The following is a 15,994-nucleotide window of genomic DNA, read 5'->3' as shown; positions in this document are numbered from 1 at the left end:
ATATCAAATTTATTTCGTGCTAAATTTACTTTTATTTCTTTCACAGGCTTCAATGAATGCAAAGATCTATTTCGATATATCAGATGTTTTGTCCTGCTCTGAAAACATAACTGACTGTGTGTACTGTACATCAGTTTCATATAAAAGTATTCGAAAAAGCAAGTGCATTTAACCGAATCCACAATCGAGCTTTATAGGACGAACAAACACAAAGCGAAATGAAGGTATATCTAAAGTGAAACACTGCGGGTGGAAGTCAATCTGTCAATCAATCCGCACTTGTCTCACAGTGCAAATTCTGTGCAATGAAGCCCGCCGCGTCTCTAGCGCGCACGTGCCATATGCGGGGAAATCACAAGCTCATTGAAGAGAGGATTGCGATGCATCGGAGAATCCATTTTTCACCCACCCTTTAATGAAACCGGCCAAAAGTGCAGTGCAGCGCTGCGCGGACAACTCGCAGGTGTCACACACACAGGACGCGTCGCGTGTAATTCAAGGGGAAGTCTAAAACTGTTTATTTAATCACCAAACGGGCAAATGTTTACTTAAAGAATGATCAAAAAAAGCGGCAAATATTAGTTTAAACAACATTGTTGAAATATATTGTTGTAGCCATTTCAGATTTTTTTTTACATTGTTTCAGTTTTATTTGTTTGTGTTTTGTTTTAATTCCATTTGTTTGTTACTAAAGAAGTTTGTGTAATTTGTAAATGTCATAAATTCATAAATTCATGTCATAGCTTGATATAAACATGCAAATAAATGCTAACAATCCTGACATTAAGCATTGGGGTAGGACTTAACCTCTCATATTTTATGACAGCGGAGCGGAGCGAAGCGTGAGCCGCTTCAGCAAAGAACGCAACCTGGAAAAACTATCAGCTAAGAATTTTTGCTGATAACCGATAGTTCCGCCAATCAACTATTAGTGCCGATTAATCGGCAAAACTGATAAATCGGTCGACCTCTAGTTTTGATTTTTGTTTTGGTTTTCTGATTTTGTTTAGTTTCTGTTTGGTGTTGTTTTGATTTTTGTTGGGTTTTCCGCTTTTGTTTAGTTTTTATCTTGTCTCTAACTATAAAAGCCCATCATAAAGATAGACTTATGACTGGTTTTGTGGTCCAGGATCACATATTATTGCTTTCAAAGCTAATCTTTTAAAAACTAATCTGTGGGTTGATTTCTACCACCTCAAATGTTATTGTACTTGTTTACAACAGCAGTGCCAGCAAAGAGTTTGAGATTAAATATAAGATGTGTGAAGAAAACTGAGAAATCAAGATAAATATCACATTTTGAGAAGAGGCACATTAAAAATATTGTGCTCTGGTGAAGTTATCAAATTATTGAAAACAACTGAAAATATGTTTTAATTATTCAGCGTACATGAAATTCTTTGAAATTAGCTTTGGAGTTTAAAAAATGAGTCTAGAAGTTTTCACCAGACCATCTGTGAGCTTCTAGTGACCATCGATTAGAAAGGCTTGAAATTGACGAGCTCTCTTTGATGATCTGGAGCGCTCTCAATGACTTGGCAGAGCTCTGTTTGAGACAGTGGCTTCATTTATCACACGAGCCCATAGTACAGAGGCGTGCCAGACATTAATGATCTTGTCATAGAGAGAGAACGCTGCCAAGGTCTGTCTGATGCGACTATCTGCAGTCTGTACTCACGCAAGGCTTGGCAACAAAAGCGCCAGTACATCCTCCTCTCTCCAATGCCGTTTGATACTACTTGTTTAGTATGCAGTGTGAACGCTCAGAGCTGCCGCACCTCTTTTCTTAAACCGGACACGTCCCCACGCCTCCTTGTCTGTCTGTCAGAAACCCAAGGGCAAAAAATATGCCTCTCACTCTTCTTCGCCGGGGCGAATAAAGTTTAGCCCGCACAATCCGTCACGTCATCTCGGGATTCTGGATTCGAACTGACAGAATTAGCCGACATGCATTTTTTATGGATGCTTTAAATAATTCCGTTACATCTGTCGGAACGGTTCGTATGTGTACGTGTGCTTGGTAGGGCCATGCAGGCCGCAGGAAAAGTCCTGTAGCATTGTGTTTACTCTGCAGGAAGGGCTCTGGACTGCCCAGTGTTTAGACACTGGGCAGAACGGGACGGCAAAAGCTTGCTCCATTGTTCTTTATCTGGAAGCGCCAGGGCTATTTCTGTTTGTGTTGCTTAATTCGGTCGACATTGTCAGGGGACGGAGAGGAAGGTATGTGTATGTGCGCCCCGCATGTGTGTTTGCAAGAGGAGAAAGACGCGGACGCGCTCTGCGCGTCGGGACAGAGGAAATCTCAGGCCCCCCGTTTCCACCGTGATTGTTCGCCGTCTCCGATCCCACAGCGATAAAGATTGCTTTCTTTGCAGAGAGGCTGGGAACGCTTGGGAAAATGGAGCTCTTAATGTGAACGCTAACCACTCTCACTAGCAGGAGGGATTCATGTCGAGGGTCCGTGTCCCAGTGGACCTGGACAATGTGCTCGATGATTAGTTCTAGGGTGGGATCCAGGTCCTTCAAGGACGGCTAGGGCTAAGAGCTGAAAGTGGCCGGCTATGGAGACCAGTGGCTTCCTCTGCCTGCCTCTCTTGCCCAGATCTCCCTGGTAACAGCAGTCAAACTCGCACCCCTCCCTCTGGCCAGACATCACCGATTTTATTAGAAGAACTAGATATTGACTAGAACTCACTAGAAATGTAAACGGTGCTTGCTTGTGGAAGTGACTGCAATGATGCAGAGGTGTTTTTATGCAGTTGCTAAGGTTTTATGCAGGTTACTGGCCCAACCTTAAGTATGTATAATAGTTTAGTCCCTAGATAGAGCTTAGGTCCCTTTTTTTCCTCATTTTAATAACTGAAAATTAGGGCTGCATGATTAATCGAAGGCGATTGTCATGCACATTTTGTCAGTAAAGCTGGTTGTGTGATCAGTAGTAAATCACCAGCACCTACTTTCAGATGTAGTAGCACATACTACATCTGTTCACTGACAAGCTTTGCTATATTGCGTTCATTATCGCAGATGATTTCTGTGATAATGACAGCTGTTTGCGTAGCTTCTCAGTGAACTACAGCTCTGTGTAGTAAATGGCGCTACATCTGAAAGCCTGTGAAAATACCACATTTAATAACATGTTTTTACTTCAAACTCACTTCATAACGTCAGTCGAGTGTTTGAAATGTGGCTTCTTGCACAGAATAAGACACACAGCATATTTCATAGTATTCTAAGCAGAGATAAAGGCATTGCATTATAAATGTACTTTATTATAATGGAAATTATAATAATAGGAACTCCGATAAACCATATATCGTCATAGTCTTGGGATTATTAGTCACGTTGAATCAATGAAAGCAGTTAAATCTTCTGTTTATTCAGCTGAAGCAATAGGCGTTATTATGGCACAAAGTTTAACACAAGTTAAAGGCACAATTTTTGCAGCTAGAGGGTGCATATTCAAAACAAACAAAGAAACAAACGCATAGTTTGACACTGTGTTTGTGTTTGGAATCATGAGAGTTGTCTTCATTCCCACAGCCGATGCAATCCGTCGAGACTCAGGCAGAAATCATGTTCATGGATGAGTGAATGTATTAAATACTTATTAAAGTCACTGTAGTATAAAGCACGGTGGGGCTGAAAGTCGTGGAATCGAAACGAGGATGCTGGAGCGGTCTGTTTCACTAGTTAAAATTGCTTATTTATCTGGATTTGAACATTCTTGGGAACATTTGGGATAATGTTAGTACACAAGTCAGCAAAATATATAACGCTGTTCTAGTGTTTTTTGGATATTTTAATAAAAAAAATCTTACATGTGGCTTGAAGGGATATATATATAATCACCCAAAGTACTTGATTTTAGATTTTTAACTGAGAGCCGATTGAAACCTCTTTGTTTGGGCAGTGGTGTCATTCATGTGTGCGTGTCTTTGTTGTGCTGTGATTTGTCTGAATGGATTTGTGAGGCAGGAAGTTGGCAGGGACAGGATAGTCTGAGTCACTAGCGAGTTTATAGCTTTAAATCAGGGTCTGTCCTGTCTCTCTTGTCTTACAGCTGATCTATGCACCCATTTGTTATCACATTGTACTGGTTGTGTGAATGTAGTTTTGCTCTGTGAATTAATGGAGTGAGTAAGTTGTGTTTTTGAATTTTTTTGATATGTTTATTATATAATTACCAAATTGTTAAAATAAAAAAGTGTTATCATTAGCACTAAATAGCAGACAAAAATGACACTAAAATGAGACTAAAGTGAATATTAAGTCTAGGGCCTTTAAGTTAATGTACGCCCTTAAGGAATTAAATAGTCACTTGTTGGACTACAAGTTGACCATCTGTAATAACAGTGTTGTTGCAAATATAAATTTTAACAAAATATGTGATTTATGTGTCTGCTTCTACCTTTTCAGCCGGTGAGGAGAATTTGATCGAGCGACACATTCACGCCAGCATGGTGAATCCCGGAGACCACTGGCAGTCCATCCGGCACCCCGGCATCACGGCCCACATTGAGTACCGCATCCGGGTCAGGTGTGACGAGAACTACTACGGGAGTAAGTGCAACAAACAGTGCCGGCCACGAGACGACTACTTCGGCCATTACCGCTGTGATCCATCAGGAAATATCGTATGTCTAGACGGCTGGATGGGAGAAGACTGCCGGACAGGTGAGTGATGTTGACCGTCTGTATTTTGTATTTACCATTGTAGTTTATTGTTGTGGCCAAAAAATGTTTATTTGATTTTTATTGTACCTATGTTTTTAGTTTTAGTAGTTGAGTTGTATTTTTAGTAGTTATTTTAGTTATATGTTGACAAGGTAGTAGGGATGTAACAATATAATGAATATCATCTGGACATTATCGTGGTCACATAATATAATATAAAACTTTATCGGTCTTCCGGGCAAAAAGTGTAGAAAATATAAAGTTGTGTTTTGGCCCATTATGCTTTGTATCTGTCAAACGAACCCTTCATCAAGATAGTTTCAAAGCGAAGTTCAGGTGATCAGCTCATTAACCTATGTTTTCCGTGCCTCAGAAGGGCTAGAAAATCGTTTATTGCATGTGCTGTGAGTTTATCACGTGTTTGGGAACGCAACGGCCATCAGTTATGCTTTATTTTTTGTGGTAGGTGATTACAGCATTTCACTAGATTTGTAGTAAGACATGTTTTGTAAGCCTGTTTTCACAGAAGCTGGAGTCTTGCTTTAAAATAGAAGCTCTACTGCCGTTTCCATCAAAATAAAAGCTTAAAAGTGCAGTATGAATTGCTGACAGCCACTGGTTTAAATGGGTAGCGTTACTGCAGTCCAAATTCAAAACATCTCTCTTAAGTGTAGAAGTTAGGAAAGAAGTATATGTAATTTCCCAACTGTAGTTTAAAGCAAAAATAATAGAAATAACAATAATATAAAACTATTCTAATTTGTTCGGCTTTCAAAACACCAGTGTGATTGTAATTTAGGCTGAGATAGTATATCACAACTAAAAAGCGGGTTGAGTTCCCTTTAAAGTTCAGGTACAAGTCATTTCAGTGACTTTCTTCTGACTTAAGTTTTCTTAGTTAACTCTTAATTTTGAACTCTCAAAGTGCATTCGAATAGAAAATTAAACATTAAAATATACAAATTTGTATTTTTTTCCAAGTCTTTTTTTTTTTTTTTTTTTATATCGCAATAAATATTGCATCATAGACTTCATATCGCAATATTATCGTATCATGAGATTCTGTTATTGTTACATCCCTACAAGGTAGTATTTCTAAGTTTAAATTAAGTTTGTTTTTTGTCTAATATTTTTATATTAACAAAAACAATTTTAGTCTTAGTTAACAATACTACCATAAAATCTGTGTTTTAAATGCTACAAGTAAATTTAATCATCATAGCATATGAAAAAATATATGAAAATTAGATTCATTTTGAGAGTGCATTTAATGGTTTAATTGTAATGATTTATTCGGCAATATCTAGCCAAGTGTTATTAGCCACATTGCCCTTCATGAAGGATGAACTAGGGCTGGCTAATGTCTTAAAGCGTATTGAGAGAAACCCTGTTAAATCTTGCCCTTTACCACCCTGTAAAGAGACCTGCTGCTGTCAGTGTTTTCACAGCCCTGTGATCTTTGCTCCTTTGCCTGGAGGTGAGATTGTGTTGTAAACGACACCTCTGCAGTCCTGGAGTCACACTTTCCATTAGCTCAATTAATCTTGAGTGATGCTGGGGTTTTTGATGTCTTTAACCAGCCACTGCAGGCAACCTAAACACCTCTGCTCCGATGCTGTGCGAATATACCCCACTAAAGAAAGGCAGTAAATCACCAGCCACCATCCTAATGAGCAGGGGTACGAGTAGGTGGGCGTAACAGGGGCGGCTAGGGGCAAGCCTATATGTGTGTTCGGGCCATAAAGTTGTCTTCTGTCACAGCGAGCATGATGAATTTATCTTGTCGCTCTTGTAAGGCAACACAAACAAACAAGACTGACCTCTCCTCCCTCCCTCTCCTCTCTCAGCAATCTGCAAGCAGGGCTGTAATCTGATTCACGGAGGCTGTACGGTGCCTGGAGAATGCAAGTAAGTGTTTGAGCATCATTTTATGCTCGGTTGGCCGGGCTAATCTGGCTCCTTAATTTCAGCAGGGCCATATGTGCTCATGCTGATAAGGTCTTTTCATTTGTTTACCTTTCCATTAATTAATTAGTGCACTGAAGCCATTGTTTGTGCAAGCTGTTTTTGTTTAATATGCTTTTTTGATCACGCTATACTTCCTCTCGAGTGTTTAAAAGTTGTAAGCGATTATCATTTGATAGGATGAAATACTTTAAGGCATTAGGTTACCTCAAGAGTTAGTTTACACAAAAATGAAATTGATTCTGTCACCAATTGCTCACCCTCATGTCGCCTTAAACCCATAATAGTGTGTGCACACCAAAAGCGAAGCGAATATTCGCATCGCATTACTCACTACTACTTGTGGGATTTAAAAACATTGTGCGATAATGTCAAACTGGATGTCAATAAGATTTTGCTGACTGGCTTGTGTGAAAATGTGACATGCACATTTACAACTCAAGTTGAAATTTTAACTTATGCAATTTTATTTTATTTTTTTAATGCAAAAAGTCATTAGGATTTTAGGTAAAAATCATGTTTCATGAAGATATTTAGTACATTTTCTACTGTAAATTTTTGCTTAATAATATGCATTGCTATGAATTTTATTTGGACAACTTTAAAGGCGGTTTTCTCAGTATTTCGATTTTTTTTTTTTCCCAGACTTTCAAATAGTTGCATCTCGGCCAAAATTTGTCATATCCTAACAAAACATAAATGGAAAAATTAACAGTGCATGAAGTGCATTCAATAGAAAAATTTACTTTAAAATCCAAAAAATTTAATTTTTTTTCCAAGTCTTCATTTTTTTTTTTTTTTTTATATCACAATATTATTGCATGATATCGTTACATCCCTACAAGGTAGTATTTCTAAGTGTAAATTAAGTTTTTCATCTAATATATTTATATTATTTAATATCAGTTTTATTTAAATGAACAAAAACTATTTGTTGTCTTGGTTAACAATACTGCACTAAAATGTGTTTTTTTTTTTTTTTAATGCCACAAGTAAATTTAGTCATGATAGCGTATTAAAAGATGAGAGAAAACCAGATTTATTTTGACTTTGCATTTAATGGTTGAGATTGCAATTAATGCATTAAACCGCTGGATTCATGTGGATTAGTTTTACATTGTTTTTATGAACTATTTGAAACATCAGTGTTTTTTCTGCATAGGTTTTCAATAGACGGACAGAAAATCTCTCAGGTTTCTTATGATCTTTAGGTTTCAAAATTACATAAGGGTGAGTAAATGATAAAACTTAAGTTTTTGGGTGAACTATCCAAGAGGTTTGGAAGCCCTTTAATTCCTGTAACACTAAGGGATCCAATGTACAATTTTCATCTGGCAGATGATACAAGTGGCAAAAAAATCTTGAATAGGACTAGATTAATCGAAAAATAATCGAAACTGAAATTTAGAACCTCTAACGGACAAAATTTTCTGATTCATATCTGTAACTATCAACGTTTTACCTTGATTATGATTAATGAATGTTTTATTTATATATGTATATATATATATATATATATATATATATATATATATATATATGTATGTGACCCTGGACCACAAAACCAGTCTTAAGTCGCTGGGGTATATTTGTAGCAATAGCCAAAAATGCATTGTATGGGTCAAAATTATTGATTTTTCTTTTATGTCAAAAATCATTAGGAAATTAAGTAAAGATCACATTCCATGAAGATTTTTTGTAAAATTCCTACTGTAAACCTATCAAAATGTAATTTTTGATTAGTAATATGCATTGCTAAGAACTTAATTTGGACAACTTTAAAGGTGATTTTCTCAGTATTTTGATTTTTTGCACCCTTAGATTTCAGATTTTCAAATAGATGTATCTCTGCCAAATATTGTCCTATCCTAACAAACCATACATCAATAGAAAGCTTATTTATTGAGCTTTCATATGATGTATATATCTCAGTTTTGTAAAATTTAACCTTATGACTGGTTTTGTGGTCCAGGGTCACATATGTATATGTATATGTATATGTATGTGTGTAAAACATTCAATTAATTGAGATTTAGATTTTAGGTCATATCGTTCAGACCTAGTCCTGAGTCATATCTAGGGTTCTTCAGATCTATCAACCACCCAAAATGCTCTGAAACAACATAGCAGTGCTATTAAAAACTTTCTGAACACTTTAGCAACCTCTTATAACATTCCCTTGCCACACACATGGCCTTTCTGGAAAGTTGGCCAAAGCAACGTCCCAGCATACCTTGTTTTATCATCATTTGATAATTATGTCAAATGGTGGTATTTTGCTCTTACTGTCACAGGAAGTTCTGATGCTTCCTGTGTTGGAGCTCAGCATGAAATCCACCTCGCCATCCCACATCGCATTCTCCTCTTGTTCTCTTCCTGTAGCTTAGCTCTGCCTTCTTCCTTTGCCACAGGAAAAGCTCTTGGTCTTTGGCACGAGGAAAGCCTTTTTTACTCATGCCACCTACAACCTCAATGTCTAAGGGCAGGGAATGAGCAGATCCAGAGGTGTCTAAACCAGGAAGTCACTCTAGACGATGATGACATACTGGAATCTTCTGACAACAAATCATTCAGGCACTTAAGGACCTCTCACACTTCAATTTTTAGCCTTTACTACTGCTGAGCACAGATACCTGCCCTCATTCTCCTGCCCTCCTTTACCAACTCTGAGACCTGAGCGGTTTCAAAAAGACAAAGAGTATTTTCTGAGTAGCGTCTCAGAGGAAGCTAGGGCCAAAAACATGCTTGAGGACATCATGTACCCAAGTCTCTCGATGGCCTGGAAGAAAGAGTTTCTGGAACCGGGACTAGGAAACAGAGGCCAATTTGTTATTTCAGAGTTTGAGTATTTGGGAAGTTCGGTGAGCCTCACTCCCCTGCAGGATGTGGTGACTCGCTTCCCTGCCGTCACTAGCATGATAGTCCTTGGAAGGAAGGAGGTGGAGACTAGAGGACTGAGGTTGCCACTGACATGTGTTCGATTTGGTTTGCTCTCTTTTAAATAACCGTTCAGTTTATTTTTAAATATACAACCTATAGACCACAAAATCAGCCATAAGCTGAATAAATAAACTTTCCCTTGATGCATGGTTTGTTAGGATAGGACAATTTTTGGATGAGATACAACTATTTAAAAATCTGGAATCTGAGGGTGCAAAAATATTGAGAAAATTGCCAAATTTGTACAAATGAAGTTCTTAGCAATGCATATTACAAATCAAAAATGTAGGTAGGAAATTTACAAAATATCTTCATGGAATATGATCTTTACTTAATATCCTAATGATTTTTGGCATAAAAAAAAATCGATCATTTTGACTCATACAATGTATTGTTGGCTATTGCTACAAAAATACCCGTTCTACTTAAGACTGGTTTTGTTGACCAAAGTCGCAACTGGTTAAAAGTAACTGTTAAAGATCTAGCATAATTCATAGTTTACCTAAAAAAAATTAAACTCTCCCTCATGTCTTTTCAAACCCATATTACTTTCTTCGACAGAACACAAAGACATTTTTGAAGATTGTTTCAACTGTTTTTGTCTGTACAGTTAAAGTCAATGGGGTCCAATATGTTTGGATCAGCATTTTTGAGTAAACTACCCTTTTAAGTGAATCAAATGTGACAATGGACCACAAAACCAGTCTTAAGAATAGATTTTTTTATTTATTTAAATGTATACATCATATGAAATCTGAATAAATAAGCTTTCCATTGATGTGTGGTTTGTTAGGAAAGGAAAAATATTTGGTCGAGATACAACTTTTAGAAAATCAAGAATCTGAGGGTGCAAAAAAAATCAAAACGCTGAGAAAATCGCCTTTATAGTTGTCCACATGAAGTTCTTAGCAATGCATATTACTAATCAAAAAATATTTTTTGATATATTTATGGTAAGAAATTTACAGAATATCTTCATGGAACGTGATGTTTACTTAATATCCTAATGATTTTTGGCATAAAAGAAAAATCTATATTTTTGACCCATACAGTGTATTTTTATGCTACTTAAGACTGGTTCTGTGGTCCAGGGTCACAATTGTGAAACAAAATGTCACATAAATGCACTTGTGATTTAAGTTTAAGCTGTTTTTATGGTTGTAATGGACATGGTCCCTACACATGAAGTAAATGCAGTGCAACTTTCTGTTTCTCTGAGTTAGTGAGTGAGCTTATGTTTGGCAGTGCTCGGCAGAGCTGAACGCCCCCGTGCACAGGCAGGGTTCAGACTCTCCCCACACACTCCGCTGCCTACATGCTCTTTCATACAATACTAGTAAGGTTGTTACTGGGCAGCGTGAGGCTGTGTGTGCTCTGGTGTAAGTAATCCAGCCTCTGGCCTGCCCCTTGGGCACAGATCTGGGGGGCTATTTCAGAGACCTCATTGGAGATGTTATAAGTGGATTTGGATCAAGGCCTCCATGCAGAGAATGTGCCAGGTGTGTATGCAGTGGCCAAATCCACTTCGCCCACCTCCTCGAAAAGCACATTTGCCTTATTTAGTTAGTAAACACCATTGCTTTCACCTCAAATGCTTGTGAGCTTATGTGAGGCACTGGGGTCCTGAATTAAATATTTTTGATGAAATACAACAGCTTTCTGACCCTGCATAGACTGCAGTGCAACTACCGCGTTTAAGGCCCAGAAAGGTAATAAGGACATTGTTAAAATAGTTCATGTGTGGTTATGTTATGAAGCTACGAGAGTACACAAGAAAACAAAAATAATGATTTTATTCAACAATTTATTCTATTCTGTGTCAGTCTTCGACATGAGAGTAGCATGACGCATTGGTACCATATCAGAAAGCTCTCGGATTTCATCAAAAATATCTTAATTTGTGTTCCGAAGATGAACAAGGGTTTTATGGGTTTGTAACGACATGAGGGTGACTAATAAATGACTATATTATTACTGGGAGTATCATGTCAGTCCCATGGTAAATGAATAAGATAATCATTCAATACTGTTTTTCAGAGTACCAAAGTATTTTTATCACTGTACCATGGTACCACATTTGTAAGGCTAGTAAGTGTTAGGTCTGTGCCGTTTCTTTCTTTCCAAGACACTGAGGTTGAGATATGCAGACAGCGTCTCTCCACTCGGCAGCTGGAGTTAGGCCATACCTCTCCTGCAGGAGTGCTGTCTTAAAATAGCCTGCTCAGAAATGACAAGACAGCTGGGTGAGGGGTGTGGTGGGGGACGGAGAGAGCGCACCACTGGCCTTGGAATAGCGGAGTGCTGCTATAAACCAATGATTAGTTAACCCCTCTGCAGCATTTCCCTCTACGCCCCTGAGGGGGGGAGTGCACGTCTGTGCGTGGTCGTGAAAGTGTTCTTAACCTTTGTCGCCCGGAATGTCGCCTTGTCCTAAGATTAGGTGTCAGCGCTGTTACGGGCAGCTGTATGTTTGTTCCTGTCTGTCATTAAGATGTCATGGTGGTTTGGTGCTTTAAGTGTTAACGCCTTAATGTGGTTTTCAGGTGCAACTACGGCTGGCAGGGCCAGTTCTGTGACGAGTGTCTGCCGTACCCCGGCTGCTTGCACGGGACCTGTGTCAACCCCTGGCAATGCACTTGCGAGAAGAACTGGGGCGGCCTCCTCTGCGATAAAGGTAAGATACTAAATACTCATACTAAAAATTTGACCTAGTTAGTTTTTGAAAAATTTAGGTCAACCTGGAATTGACCCATAAAATGGTCAGCGGTAGATCAGAATGAATACGTTAAGCCTGTGAACATCTAGCTGCGAGGTGCCAGGGCAGCAAATTCATATCGTGGTGTTAAATAGAATTACAGCATCTTACACTGAGCTGGTTTGTTGGCTGCAATGTTAGCACAGGCTGTGCATTATGTGACAACGCGCGCACAGACACACACTCTGGATATTGTGGTTGTGATTGGAGTGGCGCTCGGATATCTGATCTGTTGGTCAGCGTGCGTCCTGGAAGGTGGTTAGGAATGAGAAGCGGCTGAGAGGTGCCTACAGTTCTCTTTATTTATTTACCAGCTTTATGTGCACGGCCTCGCCTTACAAGGCCTGCTGGGAGCCCAGCAATCGTTTCTGCCAACTGTTTTTATTCAAAGAGCAAATGTTAGCAGGCTTTAAAAATCTGAATATAGTGTTAGTGTTTTTTCCCAATGGCCTCAAGAAGTACCCCGTTTCACTGTTTTATGTGTCCTTACAGATCTGAACTACTGTGGCACGCACCATCCCTGCGTCAACGGCGGGACCTGCATGAACTCTGAACCGGATGAATATAACTGTGCCTGTCCTGAAGGGTACTCGGGCAAGAACTGTGAAATAGGTAAGAGATTGATGGGGGATTCTGTGAATTAAAGAGCTACATGGAACAATTAATTATATGATATTGTGCAGATGGATGGATGAATAGAAAAACTATGGATGTATGGATGGATGAGTAGAAAAAATGATGAATGGATGAAAAGAAAAAGTGATGGATGGATGGATGGATAGAAAAACAATTGATGAATGTTGGGTTGAATGAGTGGTGTTGGGATGGATGGATGGATTGATAATTGGATTGATAAATGGAAAAATGGATAGACTAAAATGTTTGGATGGATTGATGTTGGGATGGATGGATGAATGGATACATTAGAGAATAGATAAATGGATGTAAGGATCGAAATTTGGTAGATGTACTCTAAACGGATGGACTAATAGATAAGTGAATGATAAATAAGTAAATGGATTGATTTATACCTTGGTAAACGATAGATAAATTGATAAATCAATAAATGGATAATAAGATGGACAATTACATGGATGAATGGATGATAGAAAAACAATGAATATATGTATGAATAAAATGATGGATGGATGGGTGGGATGGATGAATAGAAAAAGCTAGATGGACTGATAAAAGGGTTGATAAATGGATAGACAAATGGATAGATTGATAAATACACAGATGGAATAGATTAGATAAATAGAAAAACAAGAATGTATGGATGGGTGGAGGGGAGGATGAATAGAAAAATGACAGATGGATGTTGGTTGAATGGGTGGTGTTGGGATGGGTGGATTCATAAATAGATGGATTGATAAATGGAAAAAACTGGACTGATAAATGGGTGGATGGATTGATGTTGGGATGGATGGATAGATAGTAAATGGATAGATTGATTAATACATGGATAGAAGAAGGAATGGGTGCATGGATGGAAAAATTATAGATGGACTGATAAATGGATAGACAAATAAATAGATAAATGAATACATGCATGGATAAATGGATAGATTGATAAATGGATGGGTAAATGGATTGATTTATAAATTGATAAATGGATAAATAATCGGATAGATTGATTGATCAATAGATAATTAGATGGAAAGTTGAATGGATGGATAGAAAAAACGATGGATATGGATGAATGAATGGAAAAAATGATGGATGGATGGATGAATAGAAATAAAAATGGATAGACTGATGTTGGGATGGATAGATATTTAATAGATTGATAGACTGATAAATGGATGGATGAATTAATGTTGGGATGGGTGGATAATAGATGGATAGTAGATGAATCAATTCATGGATGGAAAAATTGTAAATTGACTGATAAATGGATGAATGCGTGGATAAATGGATAATTAGATGGAATATTGAATGGATGGATGAATGGATAGTCAGTACCATTTTAGTCAACTGCATTTTATCAGTGTCATTTCTGTCTACTTTTATGACACATTGTTGTGTTTTTGCAGCTGAACACGCTTGTGTTTCCAACCCCTGTGCGAACGGAGGCACGTGCCACGAAGTCCCGACTGGATTTGAGTGCCAGTGTCCACCAGGTTGGGAGGGCCCCACATGTGCTAAAGGTGCGTAAACCTTTCATGCACCTTCCTGTCTATCTTTTTCCAGCCTCAATCTGTTCCGTCTGGAGACCTAGTTACAGACCCAGACTGGAGCACAGACACCCGTCCCCTCCCCAACATGTGTCCAGATGCTGTGGCCAGTGTGCCGCTTGGCTGCTTGTCATGCTGGGATGTGTCAGGTATATGGCAGGGGAAGCCAGTCTTGGATCTTTGCAGCACAGCGGGGTCTAATCGCATGGCGAGCGTAGCTTGAGCTCTTACGGGTCCCGGATTAGAGCCTGGTGATACCCATCACTGAGACAGGGGGGATTTGCATAATCTGTCTTCACTTTGAACCGGCATTTGGCTTCACAAATTGAGAACGCAGTGTGTCATGGGCCGCCCTTGCTTCTCCACCCCTCCCGTTCCACAAAGCATCCCACTTTAGCGGCACAGAGCTCGTGTTTGATCGGTTGCAAATGTGTTTCTCACCTCCAGGATGCCCAGTGTTTTAATTTTTGGTATTTCTCACACTCTTCATCGCTCCCTCCACATCCTACCTCCTCGGTCTCATCCACCACACATATGGGGCTGTGTTTCCATCGTCATAGCAACAGCAGGGTCCCCTGCTGGAATTTGGACATTCGCCCCCCCCACCATTTCGCCCATAAAGGTTTTTCCCCCCACCTCTTCGCTCTTCACTTGCCTGTCTGACCCTTTTACACACCCCGCTCCACCCCATTCACCACAATATATGTATAAGACTAAAGCGAGAAGAAAGGAGGGAGGAATTTCTCTTGTTTTTGTTTCCTCCTATTTTCTTCCAAATTTCAAATGGCTGCTGCTCAGTTCTTTGTGCCTTTGTGACCGTATTAAAACTGTAACGATTTGCGCTCTAATAGCAGCTAATCTGGCGACCTGGATTATATCAAACTCTAATCGTGTTACCGTCTTGCATAAAGAAAAGCCTATGCTCTCTCTGATGAGCACACTGACACTCTCTCCTGTCCTTTCTCCATTTTATTTTATTTTATTTAGCACTGTCAAATCGATTAATCGCATACAAAATAAAAGTTTGTTTACAAACTTATTTTAAATGCGATTGATCGCAATTAATCGATTTAACAGCACTAATTTTAATTAATTTTTATTTTATTTTATTGTTTTATTATTTTAAATTGAAAAAAGTTTGTTTACGTTACATATGTATGTGTACTGTGTATATTTATATGTATATAATAGTATACATAAGCATATTATGTAAACACAAACTTTTATTATTATTATTATTATTATTATTATTTTAATTAGTGCTGTCAAACCGATTAATCACAAACTTTTTTTGAATGTGATTAATCACAATCAATTTAACATCATTGATTTTAATTCATTTTTGTTGTTTTATTTTATATTATTATTTTAATAAGTGCTGTCAAATCAATTAATCACGATTAATTGCATCCAAAATTGTGTTTACATAATATATATTTATATGTATATATAAATACACACACACACACACACACATATT

At 38.3% G+C, this 15,994-nt stretch overlaps 1 protein-coding gene across 1 annotated transcript in view; it reads left to right on the top strand.

The window, feature by feature from the left end:
- jag2b (jagged canonical Notch ligand 2b) overlaps positions 1 to 15,994 on the top strand; it is a 60,468-nt gene that overhangs the window by 20,936 nt on the left and 23,538 nt on the right. The window contains exons 4-9 of the mRNA XM_073816638.1: positions 4,420 to 4,677; positions 6,525 to 6,585; positions 12,126 to 12,256; positions 12,830 to 12,949; positions 14,374 to 14,487; positions 14,553 to 14,663. Coding sequence (XP_073672739.1) covers positions 4,420 to 4,677; positions 6,525 to 6,585; positions 12,126 to 12,256; positions 12,830 to 12,949; positions 14,374 to 14,487; positions 14,553 to 14,663 — 795 coding nt within the window. The remainder of the gene's footprint in view (positions 1 to 4,419; positions 4,678 to 6,524; positions 6,586 to 12,125; positions 12,257 to 12,829; positions 12,950 to 14,373; positions 14,488 to 14,552; positions 14,664 to 15,994) is intronic.

This window comes from Garra rufa, chromosome 13 (genome assembly GCF_049309525.1).
Source record: "Garra rufa chromosome 13, GarRuf1.0, whole genome shotgun sequence".
Classification (NCBI taxonomy): domain Eukaryota; kingdom Metazoa; phylum Chordata; class Actinopteri; order Cypriniformes; family Cyprinidae; genus Garra; species Garra rufa.
Note: the sequence above shows the minus strand (reverse complement) of the source record. Positions and strands in the feature narration are given on the sequence as shown.